Source organism: Podarcis erhardii (assembly GCF_964252035.2).
Source record: "Podarcis erhardii genome assembly, chromosome: 7".
In the NCBI taxonomy this organism is placed as follows: Eukaryota; Metazoa; Chordata; class Lepidosauria; order Squamata; family Lacertidae; genus Podarcis; species Podarcis erhardii.
In genome coordinates, this window is record NC_138511.1 from 12,161,255 (window position 1) to 12,185,184 (window position 23,930).

General features: G+C 50.4%; 1 protein-coding gene across 2 annotated transcripts in view; it reads left to right on the forward strand.

Annotated features, from left to right (window-relative positions):
* Window positions 1-23,930, forward strand: part of ATP13A2 (ATPase cation transporting 13A2) — a 43,371-nt gene that overhangs the window by 16,937 nt on the left and 2,504 nt on the right. For both annotated transcript variants that reach the window (XM_081870815.1, XM_081870814.1), the window contains exons 7-28: window positions 340-417; window positions 2,009-2,078; window positions 2,872-3,006; window positions 3,524-3,590; window positions 4,822-4,953; window positions 5,051-5,218; window positions 7,230-7,340; window positions 8,774-8,820; window positions 10,412-10,600; window positions 10,692-10,898; window positions 11,489-11,602; window positions 12,176-12,332; window positions 13,578-13,698; window positions 13,796-13,920; window positions 14,402-14,559; window positions 15,025-15,138; window positions 17,399-17,478; window positions 17,862-18,014; window positions 19,554-19,650; window positions 20,317-20,540; window positions 20,754-20,905; window positions 22,991-23,163. In XM_081870815.1, the coding sequence (XP_081726941.1) occupies window positions 340-417; window positions 2,009-2,078; window positions 2,872-3,006; window positions 3,524-3,590; window positions 4,822-4,953; window positions 5,051-5,218; window positions 7,230-7,340; window positions 8,774-8,820; window positions 10,412-10,600; window positions 10,692-10,898; window positions 11,489-11,602; window positions 12,176-12,332; window positions 13,578-13,698; window positions 13,796-13,920; window positions 14,402-14,559; window positions 15,025-15,138; window positions 17,399-17,478; window positions 17,862-18,014; window positions 19,554-19,650; window positions 20,317-20,540; window positions 20,754-20,905; window positions 22,991-23,163 (2,872 nt within the window). The remainder of the gene's footprint in view (window positions 1-339; window positions 418-2,008; window positions 2,079-2,871; window positions 3,007-3,523; window positions 3,591-4,821; window positions 4,954-5,050; window positions 5,219-7,229; window positions 7,341-8,773; window positions 8,821-10,411; window positions 10,601-10,691; window positions 10,899-11,488; window positions 11,603-12,175; window positions 12,333-13,577; window positions 13,699-13,795; window positions 13,921-14,401; window positions 14,560-15,024; window positions 15,139-17,398; window positions 17,479-17,861; window positions 18,015-19,553; window positions 19,651-20,316; window positions 20,541-20,753; window positions 20,906-22,990; window positions 23,164-23,930) is intronic.

The following is a 23,930-nucleotide window of genomic DNA, read 5'->3' on the forward strand; positions in this document are numbered from 1 at the left end:
GCCACATGACCCAGAAGCTGTATGCCGGCTCCCTCGGCCAATAAGGCGAGATGAGTGCCACAACTCCAGAGTCGGTCACGCCTGGACTTAATGGTCAGGGGTCCCTTTACCTTTACCACTGTACTTTGATTAGACCCATTGGAATTATAGAACCTAAATTAGTTGTGTCTTCAGCGAGTCTGATCTGAGAGAGCCAAGCATTGAATGCAACCCTCTGTGACATCACAGCAACTTAGCCAATGGAAGCTCAGGGCTCCGAAATAAGGAAATGCCTGTTTTTAACCTGTTGCTGGCAGATACAGGCTGTCTCTTTGTCTCTCTCTTCTGTGTATTTTGCAGTGTGTTGGATGAAAGCTGGACTTTCTCTGATATCCACCTCTCCCTCTGTGGACTAAGCGCTGAAGAACAAGCTGTCAGGTGAGCATGAACAGCACTGATGCCTATCAAAAGGTCATAAAGCTGCCCCTAGGCTGCCACCTGTCTTTCGTTTGCCAAGCTTCTCTGATTTTTGCACCACAGAAATCTAGATTTTACTCTTAATTTTGCACAACTGAGGATCCTGTGAAAACAGCAGATTCTGCCAAAAGGTTCAGAGGCTGTTGGTTCAAATGCCCGCATTCTCTTTTTGCTCCCCCACCAGCAATGAAATGAAAGGGATGGTTAGAGGGATCAATTAATAAAGCTGATTTATCTTGGCTTGAGTAACACTAATTATTTCTTTGAAATCCCTCCTTAAATCTATGAAATAAGCAATTCACACTTAATGCTCTACAGTGGTACCTCAGGTTATATACGCTTCAGGTTACAGACTCCGCTAACCCAGAAATAGTACCTCGGGTTAAGAACTTTGCTTCAGGATAAGAACAGAAATCATGTCTTTTGGCGTGGCGGCAGCAGGAGGCCCCATTAGCTAAAGTGGTGCTTCAGGTTAAGAACAGTTTCAGGTTAAGAACGGGCCTCCGGAACGAATTAAGTACAGTGGTGCCTCGCAAGACGAAATTAATCCGTTCCGCGAGTCTCTTCGTCTAGCGGTTTTTTCGTCTTGCGAAGCAAGCCCATTGACAGCAGATTAGCGCTATTAGCACTATTAGCGGCTTTTAGTGGCTTTTAGCAGCTTAGCGGATAAGCCGATAAGCGGCTTAGCGGCTTAGAAAAAGGGGGGGGGAGGAAAAAAACCCCGCAGGAACTTGCAAGACATTTTCGTCTTGCGAAGCAAGCCCATAGGAAATTCGTTTTGCGAAGCACCTCCAAAACGGATAACCCTTTCATCTAGCGGGTTTTCTGTCTTGCGAGGCATTCGTCTTGCGGGGCACCACTGTAGTTAATCCGAGGTACCACAGTAATTTAAACACAGGGGCTTTATTTTGCTTTATAGATGTATATTCCACCATGGGATGGGCGGGGGGGTGTTGTTGACTCTTATAAAAATGGCTTACAAAATGTCTAAAACTGACACAAGCTGTAGTCACAATAAAACAACAACTAACTGAACATTTGTCGGCACATGCAGTAAAATTCAGCAGAAAAAAGGCTTTCTAATTTCAGGTGTTTTCAGAATGTTCAGAATGGGTGCTGTGGTGGATTTCTGCATTTGAGGGGCTGTTGCCCAAAGCTGTTGGAGTAAATCTCGCTTTGGGTTTTCCAGCCTTCATAAGATGCGATGCAATGTGTGTGTGTTCTCCGTGAGTGCCAACCCAAGCCGCTACCTCCATCAGAAGGGCTGCAAAATCTATTTGATCTGGTTCTCTGTGGCAAGGCCTGAGCTAGGAAGGGGTGTAGATTAGTTTTTTTGGTTTGCTCTTCCATGTTTTTTTAAAAGCAGTGCTTTATATCTCTTTGATGTTGATGTTTTCTTGGGGCATCTCAGCTCCCCCAGCCAGGTTGGGTTGGCTAGAAATGCAAACGGATGCAACCCTCAGCCCAGTCACAGAACATCTGGTGATATTTTGGATCCTGTGCCAAAACTGACCTGTGCATTCTCTTCTCTCCTCACTCTCTGCTTGGACAGGAGAAAGATTTACGGGCGGAACCTGATTGATGTACCTGTAAATTCTTACTTCAGGCTGCTGAGAGATGAGGTTTGCCTTTATGGAAATAATAATAATAATAATAATAATAATAATAATAATAATAATAATAATAATAATTTATTATTTATACCCCGCCCATCTGGCTGGGTTTCCCCAGCCACTCTGGGCGGCTTTCAACAAAACACTAAAATACAAAACCTATTAAACATTCAAAGCTTCCCTAAACAGGGCTGCCTTCAGATGTCTTCTAAAAGTTTGGTAGTTGTTCTTCTCTTTGACATCTGGTGGGAGGATGTTCCACGGGGCGGGCACCACTACCGAGAAGTCCCTCTGCCTGGTTCCCTGTAACTTGGCTTCTTGCAGCGAGGGAACTGCCAGGAGGCCCTTGGCGCTGGACCTCAGTGTCCGGGCAGAACGATGGAGGTGGAGATGCTCCTTCAGGTATACTGGACCGAGGCCGTTTCACCCTGGTTTGCTGGGCATGGGGGGGGGGAGACCTTTTCCTTCCCTGGGAAAATGGGTCCCTAGACAAGACAAGCTGGCAGTGCCCATTGGATATACTTTTCTGGTCTGTGGGGGTCATTTGATAGAGAACGGCCTCCCCTGCCCTCACAGAACACACTTCAGTGGGGCAGAAGCTTAGGTTTTGAGGAAGCTGAGCTCCAGTGTGGTCCACAAAATGCTTTTAGCTGGGGACCATCTGGGGAGGGTTTCCCCCCTGTGCTGACAGCCACCAGCTCACAGACCGCCCCCCTCCCCAGCTTCCTGCAAGTGGCCTTTCATCTTCTGATAAACGTTTTATTAACTCTTCCCTCGCCTTCTGCTGTCCTCCCCACTCCAGGTCTTGAACCCGTTTTACATCTTCCAGATTTTCAGCATCGTCTTGTGGAGCTTCGACGAGTACTATTATTATGCTACCTGCATCTTCCTCATTTCTGCGGTCTCCATCGGGATCTCTCTCTACGAGACGAGGAAGGTGGGCTCAGCCTTGGTTGCACAAAGGCAGCGGGGCTGGTGGCCTTGAGTAGGGTTGCCATATTTCAAATCCGGACACAAAGCATTGTTGAGCTTCTTTTTGGACAAAGTTGTTGGCAAAATTGATGTTTTTTGAGCGGTTTTTAAGGAAAACCGTTCCCGTACGTCAAGATTTTCCCAGACGTCTTGCGGTTTTCCGCCCAGACACTGTCTGGGAAGTTCTGGTTGTATGATAACCCTACAGGCAGCCTCAACCCTCAAGCACGGCTCCCTGCAGTGTGGGGGCTGCCAGGCACCTTTGAATGCAGCCTCACCCACCAGTGCCTCTCAGGTGTGGTGTTCCAGTGCTGTAGCTTCCTTGGCTACAAATTCCCTTGGCATTAAAATAGGCTGGGCACTTCTTGGGCACGTGGGCAGAGCAGGGGAGGGGACTCCCCTTGAGCTCCAGAGTGAGGTCTGGCGGCTGGTACTAGTTCTGCCCCTCCTGACACTTTTACTGTCACGCTTGGTCCTTGCAGCAAAGCATCACCTTGCAGAAGATGGTGAAGATGGCAGTCAACCTGCAAATCCGCAGAGCCTCTGGAGGTAAGTGAGCAGCCGCTGACAGCTTCCCCCCGTCCTTGAGGCTGTTCCCTCTTGGGAAGGGAATTCTCCCATGTTTCGCTCTCTCTCCTTAGCCTTGACCACCCACTTCCTTTGCTCATCTCGCCCCGTAACGAGTTTTGCCGTTCGTTCTGCATTCCTTGGGTTGCCTCTGTCGTATATTTGGTTGAGTTCCTCTCTGTCTCATCGCAGAATCGTTTCATTCCTCAGCAACCTTTTAATCTGATGTTGCTCTTGGGTTTTTCCATCTCTTGGGATGACTTCTGGTGGTTCCCTCCCTGTGAGAAGTGAGATTACAGGGAACCAGGCAGAGGGCCTTCTCGGTGGTGGCGCCCACCCTGTGGAACGCCCTCCCAGCAGATGTCAAGGAAATAAACAACTACCTGACTTTTAGAAGACATCTGATCTCAGCCCTGTTTAAGGAAGTTTTTGATGTTTGATGCTTTATCACTTTATTATTATTATTATTATTATTATTATTATTATTATTTATTATTTCTGTTGGGAGCCGCCCAGAGTGGCAGAGGAAACCCAGCCAGATGGGTGGGGTATCAATAATAATAATAATAATAATGCCAATGGCGAAAAAGCAGGAGTGCACCTGACCTTTCTAGAAATTACCGTATTTTTCGCTCTATAGGATGCACCTGACCATAAGACGCACCCAGTTTTAGAGGAGGAGAACAAGAAAAAAAATTCTCTCCCTCTCTGCACAGCGCCCTTCAGCGAAGCAGCAGGACAAACGGAGCCCCTTCCATTTCTCCTCCCGCTTCGCAGAAGGGGCGCTGCGCAGAGAGGGAAAGCTGTGCAGCGCTTCTCCAGCGAAGCAAAGCCTGGAGAGCAAGAGGGATCAGTGTGCACCAGCCCCTCTCGCTCTCCAGGCTTCACTGAAGGCAACGTGAAGCCTCCAGGGGCTTCGGGCGGCTATCCCTGAAGCCAGGAGCTCCTACTGCGCTCCGGAGGCTTTGCGTTGCTTTTGCTGAAGCCATGGAGCCTGTATTCACCCCATAAGACGCTCACACATTTCCCCTTAATTTTTGGAGGGGAAAAAGTGCGTCTTAAAGAGCGAAAAATACGGTATCCCTTTAGCTCTAGTTGCAGCCTCCCCGCCTGCTTTTTTCCCCCTTTTTAAAACTTCTGAGAACACTTGCCTTATTCCTTCCCGGAGAGGTGTGACCTGTTTTCTCTTTTGGTGGCTGGTGGTGTTGAACAGAGATAGTGACAGTGAGCTCCATGGACCTGGTGCCAGGCGACTGCATTGTCGTGCCCATGGATGGACTTCAGGTCCCGTGCGATGCCGCCTTGCTGACAGGCGAGTGCCTGGTGAACGAGAGCATGTTGACCGGTGAGGACAGAGCAGGGTGCTGGCTGGGGGGTGAGCTGCTTTAGGGCTTATCATTGGGTGTTGGCCATTCATCCTCAGTGGTCCTCTTTCCCTCCAGGCGAGAGCATCCCAGTGATGAAGACCTCTTTGCCCGAAGGCCCCCAAGCTACCAGCACCGTCTATTCCCCTGAGGAACACAAGCGCCACACGCTGTTCTGCGGAACGCAGGTCATCCAGGCAAGACCCTACGTGGGCCCTGAGGTTCTGGCAGTGGTCACTCGCACAGGTCAGCTTAATGAAGCACAGAGTGCATTTGATTTAAATCAAACTGAATTAAATCAAATTGATTTAAAACAAAAAAAAAAAAATATCCTTCCAGTAGCACCTTAAAGACCAACTAAGTTAGTTCTTGGTATGAGCTTTCGTGTGCATGCACACTTCTTCAGATACACTGAAACAGAAGTCACCAGACCCTTCTACATAGTGAGAAGGTGGGGAAGGGTATTACTCAGAAGGGTGGTGGGAATGGGTGATTGGCAGATAGCTGTGATGAGCCTGTTGACGACTCTTAACGACTGCAATAGGTCTTACAGGAAAAAGCAAGGGGTGAAAAGGTGAAAAATGGCTTTGTCATGTATAATGAGATAAGAATCCAATGTCTTTGTTCAGACCAGGTCTCTCCATGGTTTTAAGTTTGGTAATAAGTTGCAATTCAGCAGCTTCTCTTTCCAGTCTATTTCTGAAATTCCTTTGTAATAGAACAGCTACTTTGAGATCTTGTATAGAATGTCCTGGGAGATTGAAATGTTCTCCTACTGGTTTCTCTGTCTTGTGATTCCTGATGTCCGATTTATGTCCGTTTATTCTTTGGCGTAAGGTTTGGCCTGTTTGTCCAATATAGAGAGCTGAAGGACACTGTTGGCATTTGATGGCATACACAGTGTTAGACGATGAGCAATTAAATAGTCCCGAGATGGTATGTGTGATGTCGTTGGGGCCAGTAATGGTGTTGTCCGGGTGTATGTGGCAGCAAAGTTGGCATCTGGGTTTATTGCAGGCTCTGGTGCCAGTGTCCGTGTTAAGTCTGGTTGTAGTATTATTGTGGGTTAGGAGTTGTTTAAGATTGGGTGGCTGTCTGTAGGCAATGAAAGGTCTTCCTCCCAGAGCTTGAGAAAGAGAACTGTCATTGTCCAGGAGAGGTTGTAGAGGTTGTAGATGCCACATACACCTGGACAACACCATTAGTTTTTACAGTCCTATCAAAAATTTCTGATTTGGGTATACTGTTAGAAGTACATGGACAGAAAATAATGAAATTATTGTGAGGTTTAATAAGTTAACATTTGGACAACTTTTCTGCTGTATTTTATTGGAAGGAGAAAAGCAATCATTTCCTTAATAATAATTTAAACAATTTATTTAACTAAAACAGTAACATTATAGCATATGTATCCATGTTTGTTAACTGATGTGGTTAAACCATTTTTTTTAAAAACCACAGCCTTAGACTTAAACTTAAAACTTAAAACAAAGGCTTATTTCCTGATAAATAGCCTTTGGACTGTACTGTAACTTAAATAGAAAACTATATTTAGAAAGATTTTTCCTCCAAAAGCATTTTATTTTCATTTTTATTTATTTTAAGATATAATCTTTATTGATTTAAAATATCTTCTCACAAATACATTACAAATGGTTATAGCAAAGAATGAGGAAAATAAAAAGAACAAAAAAAGAGTTGATAATAAGAAAAGAATATCAGTTATAGCATCATAATAAAAATAAAGCAATTTATTTTAAAAATCCGATCTAAATAAAAAAAATCTGATTTAAATAAAAATAATCGATTTTTAAAAAATAAAATAAAAACCTGTTGTTTTTTAAAAAAACCCATTGATTTTTATCCACCCTCATGAAGCGAGATGTGCGTCCCGTCCCACCCCCAGTTTTAGCCCCTTGGCTGAAGGTGCTGAGTGTCTTCTGGAGAGCATTCTGCTCAGTGTTCCTGGAGTGCCCTTACTCTCCTGTGGTTGAGATGGCATTTTCTGAAACTGCAGCCTCATGGTCTCTGCCCCCTGCACACTCACAAGGTGCCCCCCAGGGCAAAGTGATTCTGAGCCTGCAGTGAGGGCCTCCTGCCCCTGGGTTGGCTCTGCTGCCTGCCAGAGACCTGGGAGACTGTGGCTGCTGCATTGATCCCTCGAGGTTTGCTGCTGCTGCTGTGGCACTTTGAACTTTTCCCTTGGCGCGTTTTTGGGTTCTGCCCGCCTCACCCCCTTCGCCTCCTCTCTCGCCAGGCTTCTACACGGCCAAAGGAGACCTCATCAGTTCCATCCTCCACCCCAAGCCACTCAGCTTTCGGTTTTATAAAGACGCATGGAAGTTTGTTGGTTTTCTCACAGTCCTGGGTAAGTTTGCGAAGATGTCAGCCCGCGGTTCGGCAGCCATGGAAAGGGCAAACTTCATGCGTCCAGGGATCATGAGGCGGGAAACAACTGAAAACAAAACTGCTAGTGTCATAATGCCACAAATCTATGGTGTGGTCGCCTTACGAGTCCTGTGTGCAGTTATGGTCACCGCACCTCACAAAGGAAATAATAATAATAATCATAATAATCATAATAATCATAATCATTTATTTATATCCTGGCCAGAGATGGGCTCAGGGTGGCTAACACCAGTAAAATTACAATAAAAACATAAAGGGGGGGGAACCAATTTAAAATACAGGTTAAAAATACAATTTTAAATTCAGCCTCATTTTAATAGTAGCCCATAGAGCAAAACCATAAGGGGAGGGAAACATAAGGGTCAGACTGAGTCCAAACAAAGGCCAGGCGGAACAGCTCTGTCTTGCAGGCCCTGCGGAAAGATGTCAAGTCCCACAGGGCCCTAGTCGCTTGTGACAGAGCATTCCACCTACTGAAAAGGTCCTGGCCCTAGTTGATACTGTACTGTTGGGAAAGGTTCCGCAAAAGGGCAACTAAAGCAATCAAAGGGGTGTTGTGGCTCCCCTATGGGGAAAGGTTGCGATGTTTGGGGACTTCTTAGTTTAGGGGAAAGGTGAGTAAGAGGTGTTGTGATAGAAATTTATAAAACTATGCACAGCATAGTATTGGGAAATGATACATAATGAATTCAAAAGAATGTTCAAAAGTACTTTCTCAAAAAACAAAAACAAAAAAGCACAACCCAGAGTCCTTTCTGTTGGGGATAATCCAGACTGAAATTCCCAGGTGTCAGAAAAGGTTATTTATGTATGCCACTACTGCGGCCTGTGTTTTGTTAGCCCCAAAATGGAAAACGAGCGAGGTCCATACCTAAGAAGAATGGCAACTGGAGTTGACGGAATATGTGCAGCTTGCAGACTTAACATATAGAGAGTAAGAGAACAAGAAGAACATACGTTTAGAGAAGACTGGAAAACGTTTATTGAATATATGGGAAATAGCTGAAAACGCTGACAGCATTAAGATAAATTCAACAGTGCAAATAAGTTTTGATGGATGCAGTCATGGAATACTGAATGGTATGGTTTTTGTAAAATATGCAGGGATTTATGATATGCAAAATGAACCATGGAAAGAGAAGAAGGGAGGTCATTGATATCTTAATGAAATAAAAATGAGTACTTTAAATTGTATAACAGAAAATCTAATAAGAATTATATAAACAAACAAACACATAAATAAATGATAAAATTATGCACAGCATGCAGAAATGTGAATAGGAAAAAGTTTCCCTCCCTCCCATAATGCTAGAATTCAGGGTTACTGTGAGATTATTCCGCATTGTAGGATTGTGACAGTCAAATCTCCTTTCTCTCTCCTTTGTCCTCCAGCGGCTATTGGTACTGGCTACAGCATCTACATCTTGTATCGAAACAAGGTCAGTGAAGTTCCACGGGGGGCGGTGAGGGTTCTTCTGAGCCCCCCGTCCTGCACCCCCATCTCCCAAATTGAGAGGTGCTTCTCACAACTTAAGAGAGGTGCGCCTGACGGTTGCACCAGAGCAAGCCACCGCCCATGGAGGCCTACTGGACCCCACACCCCCTTGCACTTTGTACCCGGCTTTTCCGGCTGGCCTGCCAGGAAAGGCACCCTTTGGGTGTTTTGCTTTGCTTGTTTTAGCTGCACTTTTGCTGTCGACCTTAGCCCAGTGAGGGGTTTAAGGCAGCTCCCAGGAACTCAGGAAAACCTCCCCAAACATGGGGAGGAGGAGCCACGGAGAATACCAGCTGAGCACAAACAAGCAAGTCGTTGACTCATTTTGACTCAATATAATAAATAGTAGTAGTAGTAGTAGTAGTAGTAGTAGTAGTAGTAGTAATAATAATAATAATAATAATAATAATAATAATAATAATAATATATTTATACCCCGCCCATCTGGCTGGGCCTCCCCAGCCACTCTGGGCGGCTTCCAATAAAATATTAAAATACCATAATACATCAGACATTAAAAGCTTCCCTAAACAGGGCTGCCTTCAGATGTCTTTTAAAAGTCTGGTAGTTGTTGTTCTATTTGACATTGGTGGGAAGGTATTCCACAGGGCGGGTGCCACTACTGAGAAGGCCCTCTGCCTGGTTCTCTGGCAGAAACGTCGCTTCTTGCAGTGAGGGAACTGCCAGAAGGCCCTCGGCACTGGACCTCAGTGTCCGGGTAGAATGATGGGGGTGGGGACGCTCCTTCAGGTATACTGGACTGAGGCCAGCAGCAAAGCAGTGGAATTTAAAAATTCCTGGGCAAGTAGCCTGGCGTAATGAAACTTTGCAAACCTGGGAAGAGAACCAGGAAGGTAATGAAGAAGCGGCACACCAGGGAGAGCTCTCCTAGCAAGAGGAAGTGACCTCACGGGGGGGGCGGTGTCACAAAGGCTCTCCAATGACAAGGGGAGACCCTGGGAGGGCTCAAATGGGAAGAATCCCATTCCTAGAGTGTTAATAGGGCTGCCAGTATCGCGCCCAACGCTCTGAATTGTTGGTGGTTGAGAATGAGACTCCCCATGGGAAGAATGCTTGGGCATGGGATGGTTCCCTCCAAGGTCTTCCCAGGAGTCCTTCCATCTTGTCTGGCCAAACACACACACACACACACACACACACACACACACACACAAACAGACTTCAGGAAGAGGAGAATAGTCTCCTTGGATGTCTCAGAACCAGGCAGACCCTTTTGTGGAGCGGGGTCATGCCATGTCCATGGAGCTGACGTAGCATTTCGGATATTGCAGGGAACCCTTGAGGTGTGGAGAACTTGGCTGCTGGTGAACCATGGGGGCTTCTTGAGGATAGGCTGCGGCTGCAGAAGGCGTTGCCCGCAGAAGGCGGCCGGTTCAATTCCCAGCAGCATCTCCAAGTAGGGCTTCCTCTGCCTGGAGGGCCGTTGCTGCCAGCCAGTGTAGGAAGTACTGAGCTAGGTGGCCAAGGGGCTGACCCAGCTCCCCCGTGACTCCCTGCATCCTTCGCCCCAACAGGAAACACTCCGGCAGATCATTCTGCGTGCCCTGGATGTCGTGACGGTGATTGTGCCCCCGGCCTTGCCGGCTGCGATGACGGTGGGCACCATTTATGCCCAGAACAGGCTGAAGCAGCAAGGAATCTTCTGCATCAGCCCCCCACGGATCAACCTCTGTGGGAAGGTGCGCCTGGTCTGCTTTGATAAGGTGAGGGTCCTAGGGCAGGGTGTGAGGGGGCTGCTAAGCTCACCTGCCTGTTGCCTTGCCCATGCTCTGACTAAGCCTGTGTCTCCCCTAGACAGGGACCCTCACGGAGGACGGCCTGGACATTTGGGGCGTGGTTCCCCTGGAGAACGGTTCTTTCTTGCCCCTCGTCCATGAGCTGCGCTGCTTGGACAGCGGTCCGCTGCTCTGCTGCTTGGCCACTTGCCACACCCTCTCTTGGCTTGGGGAGCAGCTCATTGGAGACCCTGTGGACCTCAAGCTGCTGGAATCCACTGGATGGGTGAGAGAGAGGCAGAGGCGGGGAGGGGAACCGATCCGAGCTCTGCTCTGCTGAGGAAGCGGCACTGAGTTTCTGGCTACACCAAGCCATGTTTGCAAGAGCCAAAGGAGGGGCTGGATCTTGTCACCCCGGCTGAGGAAAAGAGGGAGGCCGCAGCTCAGCTGGAGGAGACAGAAGGGAGGCCAGCCCCAACGCTGGGATACGCAGCCATTGTGGCGAATGACGATGATTCTAGGCCCGTTTCCAGCCTGCCGTCTTTCATGGTTGCTGTTTTAAAGGAAACTTGGATTGTAGAGGTGGAGGAAGACCTCTCTGTCCATTCAGACCTTGGGGAACCAGAGCTGATGTCAGGAGTTGGGACCTTCTTTGACTCCTCCTGCCTCCTGTTAGGCTGCTTTCCTTTGTGGTTGCCTCCCTTCATTGAAATTTAGAGGGTCATCTCCCTGGGGGGCAGCGGCCCTGTTATAATGGCGGTGGTGATAACAAGGGTCTAGATGGGCCCAGTGGTCTGACAATGCAAGGTGGGCACCCCAGGCTGGGGGCAACGGAGGGGGAGCCTCTGCTTCCTCTAATGCCTTCCTTCCTTCCAGAGCCAGGAGGAAACTGAAGGGGATGCAGCGGAGGCACAAGCGACCCAGCTTTTTGGGACCAGAGCCCTGGCGGTGATGAGGCCTCCACCAGTGGGAGAGCAGCTTCATGGCAAGGTGAGGCTGTGGAGCATTTGCCTGCAAGTAGTTGTAGGTTAAACCACAGAGCCTAGGACTTGCCGATCAGAAGGTCGGCGGTTCGAATCCCTGTGATGGGGTGAGCTGCCGTTTCTCAGTCCCTGCTCCTGCCAACCTAGCAGTTCGAAAGCACGTCAAAGTGCAAGTAGATAAATAGGTACCGCTCTGGCGGGAAGGTAAACGGCGTTTCTGTGCACTGCTCTGGTTCGCCAGAAGTGGCTTAGTCATGCTGGCCACATGACCTAGAAGCTGTACACCGGCTCCTTCGGCCAGTAAAGCGAGATGAGCGCCGCAACCCCAGAGTCAGCCACGACTGGACCTAATGGTCAGGGGTCCCTTTACCTTTTAGTTGTAGAGTGTTGTGGAACAGTGCTTGAGCGTGTTTGGTCCCATGGGAGAACAGGACCTGGGCCCCTTTCCCTCATCAGCCCTCCCTTCCCAATGCATGCTGGGATGGCAACACTAAAAAGTGAGCTTGCAGGGTGGAAGACTCTGGCTTCTCTACCCTCCCTCTTGCCAAGAGGCCATTCTGCCATTCTGTGTCCGACTCAGGAGCACCCGGCGCCTGTGGCTATTCTCCGCCGCTTCCCGTTTTCCTCAGCCCTACAGCGAATGAGTGTTCTGGTGAAGCCCACCGGCGGGGGGCCTTCACAGGCGTACATGAAGGGGTCTCCAGAGATGGTGGCAAGCCTCTGCGATAAGGAATCAGGTCAGTCTACACATCCTTTCTGGTACTGGCTAACATGGCTCTTCCTTCCCACCAGGTGTAACTACCTACCTGCTCTCTACTAACCCGCATACAGTACTTGGTTTCTCTTCTTCCTGGGTGTCGTGCCACTTCTATTTTTGCTGGAGCCATTGGGGGTCCAGGGAGGGGTGTGTTGGGCCCAGGAAAACCCAGGAACATCTCCTGAGTAGCTGAGCAGTGATGGGGTTCTTGGCATCACTTTGATGATGGAGGAAGGTGTAGGAATAACGGAGGATGACAGGAGGTTGAAAAAATGAGGAAACACATTGTATAGTTTGCAGTAAGCTGGGCAAAGATATGGCAGCAAATAATGAATCTAATGTCCCTGGTTGTTCAGACTCGAGAGGGCTGATGTTGTTTGGCGGCAACAAGGGCTTTGGTGTCACCCCAAGTGACTAGACGTGGTTCTTTCCTGGTCTGCACTTGGCGGCACTATGTCTCCCTCGGGTGGTGCTTTACTGGCATCTCCTGCAGGGTTAGTTGGAAGTTTGGAGTTGGATTGGTCAGGTCCTGGTGCCAGGCCATGCTGGACAGCGGATTGGACTGCTGACCACACACACGGAACTGGAACTCACAACGGACCTGTAGGGGTAAAAAATAATAGCCTAGCCCTGCCCCCAGGCGATCAGGGCCACGCCACTCCAGATCCGGTAGCTGTTGACAAAATAGGTTGTTAAGGTCAAATTCCTTGGATTGGCAGATGTGCCTGTCTGCTGCTGCAAGTTGATCTGAATTAGAAGCAAGATGGTTAATTGAAAACAACAAAGTGTTTAATTTACACTGAAATTGCCTAGGGTCCTGCAGAAGGAGAAGGGGATCCTCCAAGGGGTGGGTAAAGGAACCCTCAGCAGCCATCTTTGGCATGTGGGGCTGTTGGGAGAGGTCTTCCTTTTGCAGCAATGTATTTCCTCTGTATTCTTTCACGAGAGCCAGGGTGGTGTAGTGGTTAAGAGCGGTGGACTCATAATCTGGTGAACCGGGTTCGCGTCTCCGCTCCTCCCCATGCAGCTGCTGGGTGACCTTGGGCCAGTCACACTTCTCTGAAGTCTCTCAGCCCCACTCACCTCACAGAGTGTTTGCTGTGGGGGAGGAAGGGAAAGGAGAATGTTAGCCGCTTTGAGACTCCTTCGGGTAGTGATAAAGCGGGATATCAAATCCCAACTCTTCTCTTCCTAAACCAACCAACTCCCTCTCTTGGCATTGCAGTCCCTGCGGATTTCACCCAGACTTTGCGCCATTTCACCAGCGACGGGTTCCGGGTCCTTGGGCTGGCTTTCAAGCCCCTCGCTGCCATTGGGACATTCGAAGAGGCCCAGGACATGACAAGGTGCCTGGGAACCTGGCAGCGGCTCCCTATCCGGCCTGGGCTCCCCTGCTCTGCCCAGAGGCCCACTGATAACGGGGGTTTCTCCTTGGGCCAGCAGGGACGATGTGGAGAGCGGGATGGTCTTCCTGGGGTTCCTGGTGATGAAGAACGTTCTTAAGCCTGAGACTGCTCCAGTGATCCACTTATTGCACAATGCAGACATCCGAACTGTGATGGTCACAGGTATCAGATGGGGAGGAGGGCGGGGGATGCCCGTTTCTTTCTGTGTTTCACATTTGTTGCCATCTAGGTGTGGTGACGTGGGTGGCACTGTGGGTTAAACCACAGAGACTAGGACTTGCCGATCAGCAGGTTGGCGGTTCGAATCCCCACGATGGGGTGAGCTCCCGTTGCTCGGTCCCTGCTCCTGCCAACCTAGCAGTTCGAAAGCACATCAAGTGCAAGTAGATAAATAGGTACCACTCTGGCAGGAAGGTAAACGGCGTTTCCGTGCGCTGCTCTGGTTCGCCAGAAGCGGCTTAGTCCTGCTGGCCACATGACCTGGAAGCTGTATGCCGGCTCCCTTGGCCAATAAAGCAAGATGAGCGCCACAACCCCAGAGTCAGACACGACTGGACCTAATGGTCAGGGGTCCCTTTACCTTTACCTTAGGTGTGGTGAAGTCCAGCACCTCTGTTCCTCTCCCTCTTCTTCTCCCCACCAGGAGACAACATGCTGACTGCTGTGAATGTGGCCAGGAGCTGCCGGATGGTGAATGCCAAGGAGCGGGTTCTCTTCGTCCATGCCGCCCCTCCTCGTGGCCGGGATGAGCCGGCTGCCCTCAGATTTGTCCCTTCCGAGCATCACCTGGAGCAGCCCGATGCAAGTCCTTCCCTACCCAAACTTCCTCTGTGGGCAGCCTGGCATAGCAAGTGCCCTTGTGGCTTCCAGGGAGGTGGCACGCCCAGGCTGCTTCTAGGATTTGGGAGGGGGAGAGGCGGGGAATGCCACCTTAAAGGCTCCTGGGGCATCTTGCCCAATGTGGTCACCCTGGACCAGCTCTGCCCCTGTCCATGAAAAGAGCTGAGCTTGACCACTAATGGGGGACCTGATGCCAGTTTTCCTTAGAGAGACCTCGCTCCACTTTGCTCCCTTCCTGGTTGCTGGCCTGCTGTGCATCTTGCAGTCAGTGGGGTTGCAGTGCCCACCTCCTCCCTCTCTGTGCCAGCTGCAACCTTTCCGTCACATTCCTGCCTGGCCTTGAGACCAGCCCAGGCACTGGGGCAAGGCTTGGGAAGGTAGGGGCACTGGGAAGAGGCCTGAATATCAACTGCTGGGCTTTTGCAGGGTTCGTACCAACGGGAGAGCTACTTCCTGGAGCAGCAGCAGCCGTACCACTTGGCCGTCAACGGGCAATCGTTCGCGGTGCTTTGTGATCACTTTCCGGACCTCCTGCCAAAGGTAATGCTGGATGCAGGAGCTCAGCAGGATGAGAGGCAGAGATGCCTGCTGCTGCTGCCCAGCTGTCCATCCCCCCAGACCTCACCCCATCCTCACCCCAGACCTCACCCCATCCTCTGGCAAAGGGCTTTCTCTGCTCACAGACCCCAGATGTGCTGAACAGATGCAAGTCTGTAGGGGAAAGACTGCATCGCTCAGTGGTTAGAGCACCTGTTCAGGTCTCAGATTCAATCTCCAACTAGCATGTAGGGCTGGGAGCAGTGGGGTGCAGTGAAATTTTTGTAGGGGAACAGCTTGCGAGGGCAACTGGGGTGTGTGTGTGTGTGTGTGTGTGTGTGTGTGATATCCTGCATGCTAGTATCAGGCCTCCCTCACTAAGCCAGGCAGAAGCCTCCCAGGGTTTTGGAAGGAGTTGCCAGGCCTCTGACAGGATGCTGGAGCTCTGCTGCCTCCTTCCCAAAGTTGGGCAGGCATTGGGGAGATGGAAGGAGGGCTTTTGGACCCTGTCAAAGCCTTGCTGCTCCCTCCCTAAGCCGGGCTGAAGCTTCCCAGGCTTCAGGAAGGAGGCACCAGGCTTTAATACTTTAATACTCTCATTTATTGGGAACATTAAGGGGGCTAGCTTAGTCCCCCTAGTCCAATGCCCACACACCACTGGCTGGGAGGGACCCCTGCCTAAAACCCTGGAGGGAGCCACTACCAGTCAGTGTAGGCACTATTGAGCCAGATGCACCCAGTGGTCTGATGTGGTATAAGGCAGCTTTCTTTGTTCCTGTGTAAGTCCTCAAAGATCTGACTGATGGCATCAGAATGGAAGCTGCTGGCTTGCTTTTTTCTAGAGCCCAATGCTGTCTTTTGAGGGAGGGAGGAGGGGGTTGCCCTGCAGAAGCCCCAAGGGACAATCGCCAGTGGAAAAGGGTCTGGTAGCAGGAGGAGGCGAAGACCCCTCCTCTGCCCCAATGCACCCACCCAGAGCCACGACCGCGGGAGCCGGTTCAAAAGTCCTGTCCCTGCTCTGCACCTCATGGGGGCGTCTCTTCAAAGCTGGCACGATTGCTTGCTATTATTGATGATCATTCGTCAGTAAGGTGATTGATTGGATTCTTGTGCACCTCTTAGAGCTGATGAATGTTTGCAGGGATGTTAAATGGTGCTACATTCACCAGACTCTTATGTGGCATCACGTGCAATGCTGCTGCAAGGAGTAACATTGCTCCCCAAAGTCAGATGCCCCAGAACTTTCCCCTGGCTGGGGAGGAGGAGAGGGGTGTTGAACAAAATTGGCCAGAAATCCACTTGTGTCAATTAAAGATGGTCAGTGCTTTGCGCCACAAGCGCCCCCTAGCCCAGGAAACAAGGAAGGTGCCTTATTCCAAGTCTATCTAGCCTCTGGGTCCCATCAGCCTCTGCCAGCCCATCCAGTGGCCAAGGATGATGGAAACTGTAGTCAGCATCTTGTGGAGGGTTTCAAGTTCCCCAACCCTGGTTCAGCATCTCCCCAGTAGGGAGGGGAATTTCCCGGCCTCACCTGCAGGTGTTGCTAAGGAACTTTTGCACACAAAGCCCAAGAGCCGCAGGCCTCGGCTGTGGCTGCCGTTCCTCGGAGGAGGCCCTGCCATCCCCCTTCCTTCTGTGAGCTGCCTTGGACGTATTGTGATTCTCGAGGCAGTGGCAGCTCTGAAACGGATTCGAGAGAGCCAGTGTGGTGTAGTGGTTAAGAGTGATGGACTCATAATCTGGTGAACTGGGTTCGCGTCTCTGCTCCTCCACCTGCAGCTGCTGGGTGACCTTGGGCTAGTCACACTTCTCTGAAGTCTCTCAGCCCCACTCACCTCACAGAGTGTTTGTTGTGGGGGAGGAAAGGGAAAGGAAAATGTTAGCCGCTTTGAGACTCCTTCGGGTAGTGATAAAGCGGGATGTTGTTTAGTCGTTTAGTCGTGTCCAACTCTTCGTGACCCCATGGACCAGAGCACGCCAGGCACCCCTGTCTTCCACTGCCTCCCGCAGTTTAGTCAGACTCATGTTTATAGCTTTGAGAACACTGTCCAACCATCTCGCCCTCTGTCGTCCCCTTCTCCTTGTGCCCTCCATCTTTCCCAACATGAGGGTCTTTTCCAGGGAGTCTTCTCTTCTCATGAGGTGGCCAAAGTCTTGGAGCCTCAGCTTCAGGATCTGTTCTTCCAGTGGGCACTCAGGGCTGATTTCCTTAAAGCGGGATACCAAATCCAAACTCCTCTTCTTCTCTCTCTGCCTTCTGCAGATATTGGTCCGGGCCACCATTTTTGCCCGGATGTCGCCCGACCAGAAAACTCTCCTGGTCCAGAACTTGCGAGACCTGAAGTAAGTCTGTGGCGTTTTTAGGGGGGACGCTCCACCGCTCACCCCTACCCCACTGCCAGGATATTGTGGGGGGAGTTGCAAAGGCGTGTGATGGGCGAGGGATTTGTTCCGGAACCACAGGAAGAGATGGCTTTCTCACTTCTGTGGGCGAGAGCAATGAAAATCCTTACGGACAGGGGAAAGAACCTTGAACTGTGGCTGTGGGACTGCCATTGCTCCAGACACTTTGGCTTTCCTCTTTGATAAAGTTGGAGAGAAGGTGGGTTTGGTGGGGAGTAGGGGGTGTCGGGCAGAATTGACACCAGGGCCTTCCAGTGTGTTGGCCCCTGGTGGAAGCGGGGAAATGAGGCTCCAACTCACCTCTCCCATGTGTTGGTTCACAGCTACTGCGTGGGGATGTGTGGGGATGGTGCCAACGACTGTGGAGCTCTGAAGGCTGCCGATGTGGGCATCTCGCTCTCCGAAGCAGAAGCCTCCGTGGCGTCACCATTCACTTCCAAGATAGCCAACATCGAGTGTGTCCCCATCGCCATCCGGTAGGTCTGGGGAGGATCGACCTTTCTGGAAGGCTGAGCTTGCAGTAAATGATCCTCTTTCCCACCATCATCTCAAAAAATGTACCTCCTCCTCTTTAATTGGAACTAGAAATCTTTTTTGGGGGGGGCTCCTCTAAAAGAGCAGGGAATGTGGGTGGCGCTGTGGTTTAAACCACTGAGCCCTAGGGCTTGCCGATCAGAAGGTTGGTGGTTCGAATCCCTGTGACAGGGTGAGCTCCTGTTGCTCAGTCCCTGCTCCTGCCCACCTAGCAGTTCGAAAGCACGTCAAAGTGCAAGTAGATAAATAGGTACCACTCTGACGGGAAGGTAAATGGCGTTTCTGTGCACTGCTCTGGTTTCGCCAGAAGCGGCTTAGTCATGCTGGCCACATGACCTGGAAGCTGTACGCTGGCTCCCTCGGCCAATAAAGCGAGATGAGCACCGCAACCCCAGAGTCGTCCATGGCTGGACTTAACTGTCAGGGTTCCTTTACCTTTACCTTTTACCTAAAAGAGCAAGAGAGGTGCTTTTGGAAAATCAGTTACTTTCCTTAAAAATTTTGATGAAAATACTGCGGGAAGGTAAACGGCGTTTCCGTGCGCTGCTCTGGTTCGCCAGAAGCTGCTTAGTCATGCTGGCCACATGACCTGGAAGATGTACGCCGGCTCCCTTGGCCAGTAAAGTGAGATGAGCACTGCAACCCCAGAGTCGTCTGCAACTGGACCTAATGGTCAGGGGTCCCTTTACCTTTACCTTGGAAGAACAGCAGTTGGCAGAAAGGGAAAAGTTTGTCCCTTACAGAAGCAAACCCTTCCGAGTCTTCCTGCCCACGTGCATCACTACCTCCTTAAAACACAAAAGAAACCTCAGGGTGGGTGTCCCAAGTTTTGGGGCCCTGGTTTGTGTGGGATCTCATTAGAATTGATGTGCATGCAGTATTGGGGGGGCACCCTTTATATCTAAGTAAGGTGGCGCTGTGGTTTAAACCACAGAACCTAGGACTTGCCAATCAGAAGGTCGGCGGTTCGAATCCCCGCGACGGGGTGAGCTCCCGTTGCTCGGTCCCTGCTCCTGCCAACCTAGCAGTTCGAAAGCACATCAAAGTGCAAGTAGATAAATAGGTACCACTCCAGTGGGAAGGTAAACGGCGTTTCCATGCGCTGCTCTGGTTCGCCAGAAGCGGCTTAGTCATGCTGGCCACATGACCCGGAAGCTGTACACTGGCTCCCTCTGCCAATAAAGCGAGATGAGCGCCGCAACCCCAGAGTTGTCCACGACTGGACCTAATGGTCAGGGGTCCCTCTACCTTTAAGGAAATGCAGGCAGGGGAAGAAGCTGAAGCCACAAAAGGGCATGTTAAAATGCTCTTTTCTTTTAGGAAAAAAAACCACCAAACTGTTTCCGATGCCTAGTTGTGCTTACTTTGGAATGATCCCAGTGTAGATTGTGGATGAGCAACGTTTCTTAAGTTTCACTGGGTCTTCCCCACCCTGACACATTCCCTGATGTTACTTTTTCCTGGGAATCTTGGCCCTTTAGGGAAGGGAGATGTTCTCTGGTCACCTCCTTTGCGGTCTTCAAATATATGGCACTCTACAGCCTGGTGCAGTTTGTCTCTGTGCTCCTGCTCTACACGGTAAGGATTGCGTGAAAAAGAAAAGCTTTTGCCTTGAGTTTCCTTCCTGCTCTCGTGTTTCCATGCTCATTGCTGCTGTCAGCACCTTGAGGGTCAAGACATGGATGCTGGTGGTTCTATTGAAGTTCCACTATTGTGCATTTGCAAGTTTGATGGGGCTCCTGAGCACTTTCTGGTTGTATTTTGCAGCCACCAGTGAGAGATGTTTGCACAGTTATAGGCCCATATACCTAAGACAGCACGGTGGACTTCAAGATGGATGGGATTCTGTATTTGATAGATCCCTCTGGATTCGGAATACTAAATACTCGCTCATATGATCACAGTTGATTATTTCTTCAAGCTCTTCTCCCTTTTGTGGTGGGGAGGCCCGTCCTCCTCTCCAACTGCTTCTAATCTTTAGCATAAACCTGTGCATGCCATTGGGCCACTGCAGCATCCCGTGGCAATGAATCCCACAGGTTAGGATGTGCATAGCAATTGCAACGCAAAAGCTCCGACCCATCCAGCCCATTTTCCTGTCCCAGGAGAGGCTCATACTGTGCCGCTGTAATCTCAAATGGGAGGGGGGTGTAGGTGGCAGAATTAAAGGTAGACTGCTCCTGAACCGTGGAGGCTCTGTTTCTTGAAAGTGGGCACATGGATCGTCTTTCCACCCCAACCCAGATCAACACCAATCTGAGCGATCTGCAGTTTTTGTTCTTTGACCTGATCATCACCACCACGGTGGCTGCTCTGATGGGCAGGACGGCGCCGGCGAAGGATCTGGGCCCCAAGCGCCCGCAAGGAGCCCTCATCAACATCATTGTCTTGAGCAGCCTCGCCCTCCAGACCAGCCTCTTCATCGCCATCCAGGTCACCAGCTACTACATCACTGTCTCTCAGCTGTGGTAAGCAATGGGCGCAGGGGGTGAAACCAGCATGATGGGAAGTTGAGGAGGAGGAGGTGTCGACCGTGGCAAGCTCTCAGGCTGGCATTTTCCAATTTGATTTGGCTGCCCTGCCAGGTCCAACCTGCTGGTCAAAGAGGACCCCTTTTCTCCGGCCATCAAGGCCCAGGGATGGGTGGTTGAGTCTTGTTGTGTCTCCTACCTCTGCCCCAGGTACGTCCCCTTGAACAGTACGGTGGCAGCCCCTCAGAACCTCCCGAATTACGAAAACACCGTCATCTTCTGTATTTCCGGGTTCCAGTACCTCATCCTGGCAGTAGCCATGTCTAAAGGGCAGCCCTTCCGCAAGCCCCTCTACACGAACGGTAAGTCTGGCCCCTCCCCAAGAGCTTCCTTGACACCGTCCTCCATCTTCACTGCCAAACCTTAGGGAGAAGTGAATCTCAGTCCGTCCCCCACTCTCTTTCTCTTCCTGTTTGGGCTTCTCCCTCTTCCCCAAGCAGCCATTGACTCTTGTGAGCTTCCCACTGATCTTCGCTTCCATTTGCAGAAGCTGCCCAGCTCGTGCCCATTCTGATGCCGGTACTTTTATTTATTTTTATTATTTGTGAGTCGAGGACCCGCCACCCGCATAGGAGTATAATAAGACACAAAGACACATTATTTTAGGTTAATGGGCAAAATTCGGCCACAGCTTTTATTGGTTACAGCATGTGAGTAGTATTGGCTTAGGCATTGGATGAAACAGCAATACCAGACTCCACCCCGCAACAGCCAGGAGTAATATTAGGGTTAACAACGAATGGGAGGAGCTTGTTGATGCAAATACAACTGGAAGCTCCCCATGACGTCACCGGGGGTCGTGCCATGGCCCTAGCCACCAGCAGGGCATCGGACAGGATCCACGACTGCCGGATTCCTTTAATGGAATACCCGAAAGAGGAGGGGTAGATGATGGCACATACCCAATCCTCCAACACAGCACACATTTTCCAATGCCTCAATGCCAATATCAGAAAGTTGTGACGAATTGCTACGAGGTAGGCGAAAAAACCAAGAGGCTGGTGCCAATTTGCCAAATGGATAAAAAAGTCCTACCAGGCCCCTTGGGCAACTAAGGCAACCAACCAAAGTCCATAGCAAGGTCAAGGAGGGAGGGAGGGCAGGAGATCCAAAGAAAACAGGAACAGACTGGGAGCAGAGCGCTGCCGCGGCCGTTTAAATGCAGCTAGCCCCGCCCACCAGCTGGCCCTATTGGTCGGCTGGGAGGCTTGGCCATGGCGGCAGAAGCAATCGGGAGCAGGGAGCCGAAAACGCCTCCCTGCCCCAGCGGGAGGCTGCTCCCGCTCACAACCCCTCCCCTCTGGGAGGAGGAGAGGCCTTCCTTCACAAAATCTGTTACCTAGCCTTCACTCTAAGGTCGCTAAGGTTAGAACACTCTAAGGTTAGAACAAGGTAATATGCACAGTGATCAGAAGGTCGGCGGTTTGAATCCCCGCAACGGGGTGAGCTCCTGTTGCTCAGTCTCAGCTCCTGCCAACCTAGCAGTTTGACAGCACGTCAAAGTGCAAGTAGATAAATAGGTATCGCTCCAGCGGGAAGGTAAACGGTGTTTCCGTGCGCTGCTCTGGTCTGCCAGAAGTGGCTTAGTCATGCTGGCCACATGACCCGGAAGCTGTACGCCGGCTCCCTTGGCCAGTAAAGCAAGATGAGCACCACAACCCCAGAGTCGGCCACGACTGGACCTAATGGTCAGGGGTCCCTTTACCCTTTATAAAACCAGAGTAAGCAGTTTTTAAAAAACCACACACAGGTAAAAACCATTCCAAGCAGAAGAGAGCACCAAACACGAGCCCCTTCCCTGCCAGAGGCCGTGGGTGAAGCGGGGCATCTTCTTGGTCCTGATAGTCTGAGCTGGAGGGGTTGGAATACACCTATGGGGCTGTCTGTGGCTTGTGGAAGGGCGAGACCCACAAGGGCCCATGCTCTTGAAAGTGTCCCTTTTTACGTCGTAAGCCTTAGAACAAAGCTTTCCAAACTGTGCGTTGTGACACATTAGTGTGTAGGTGTGTCACACAAATGCTCCCCAGGGTTGGGAAGGCGGTAGCTTAACCTCCAGTTGGCTAGCAAAAGGGAATTACTGTCTTGCAAAATGTCTGAAAAGCAGGTCTGTTTGGAAAGCTCTGCCTTAAGAATCATAGAATTGTAGAGTCGGGAGGGACCACGAGAGACATCTAGTCCAACCCTCTGCAATGCAGGAATCTTTTGCCCAACATGGGACTTGAACCCTGAGCCTGAGACGTAAGAGTCTCGCGCTCTTGCCAACTGAGCCATCCAGTTAGACTTGCGGCGTATGTGTCGGTCTGCCTGCCTGCCTCCCAGCATGTTGTAAGTGCTCATCCTTTTCCTTGCTTCTCAATACTTTCTCCTTGTTCCCCTCCGCCCCGCAGTGGTGTTCTTGATAGCCTTAATCATCCTTTTCGGCCTCATGATCTGGTTAACCCTTTACCCGCTGGGCTTCATGAGATACCTCTTGAAACTGAAGGCCATCGACGACCTGAACTTCAAGCTCGCCCTGCTGGGGATGGCTGCTCTCCACTTCTTCACAGCCTTCATGCTGGAGGTATTGGGTGGGCAGGGGGAGAGAGAGTTACAAGTCATGGCCAAAAGGAAGGCCGGGGACATGGTGTCTGAGAAAAGGATGGGAGGGGGAAGGGACAGGGAGAAGGGAGCTTGCTCCTCTTCCTTTTCCTCCTCCTGCTCCCCTTCCCTAAACACTTGAGTAACAACAACAACTACAAATTATTATTTATACCCCGCCCATCTGGCTGGGTTTCCCCAGCCACTCTGAGTGGCTTCAAACAAACATTAAAAATACATTAGAACATTAAAAGCTTCCCTAAACAGGGCTGCCTTCAGATGTCTTCTAAACGTCAGATAGTTGTTTATTTCCTTGACATCTGATGGGAGGGCGTTCCACAGGGCGGGTGCCACTACCGAGAAGGCCCTCTGCCTGGTTCCCTGTAACTTTATCAGGGTTAACATTTAAAAAACACATTACTATCACATTACAGTGATAGAAACGTTAAAAAAAACCATAATGACAAACAGCCTAATAGTACAATAATCACCATAATAACTGTCTTCTCCCGCACACTTTCACAGGCCATAGATTATTTAATAGCCATAGGCCTGGGTGAAGAGGAATGTTTTTGCCTGGCACCTGAAGACGTGTAGTGATGGCGCCAGGCGGGGAGAGCATTCCACAGTCAGGGAGCCACCACAGAAAAGGCCCGTTCTCTTGTTGCCACCCTCTGAACCTCTCTGGGATGGAAGAGAAGCACCTCAGATGATGATGATGATGATGATGATAATTATTATTATTATTAT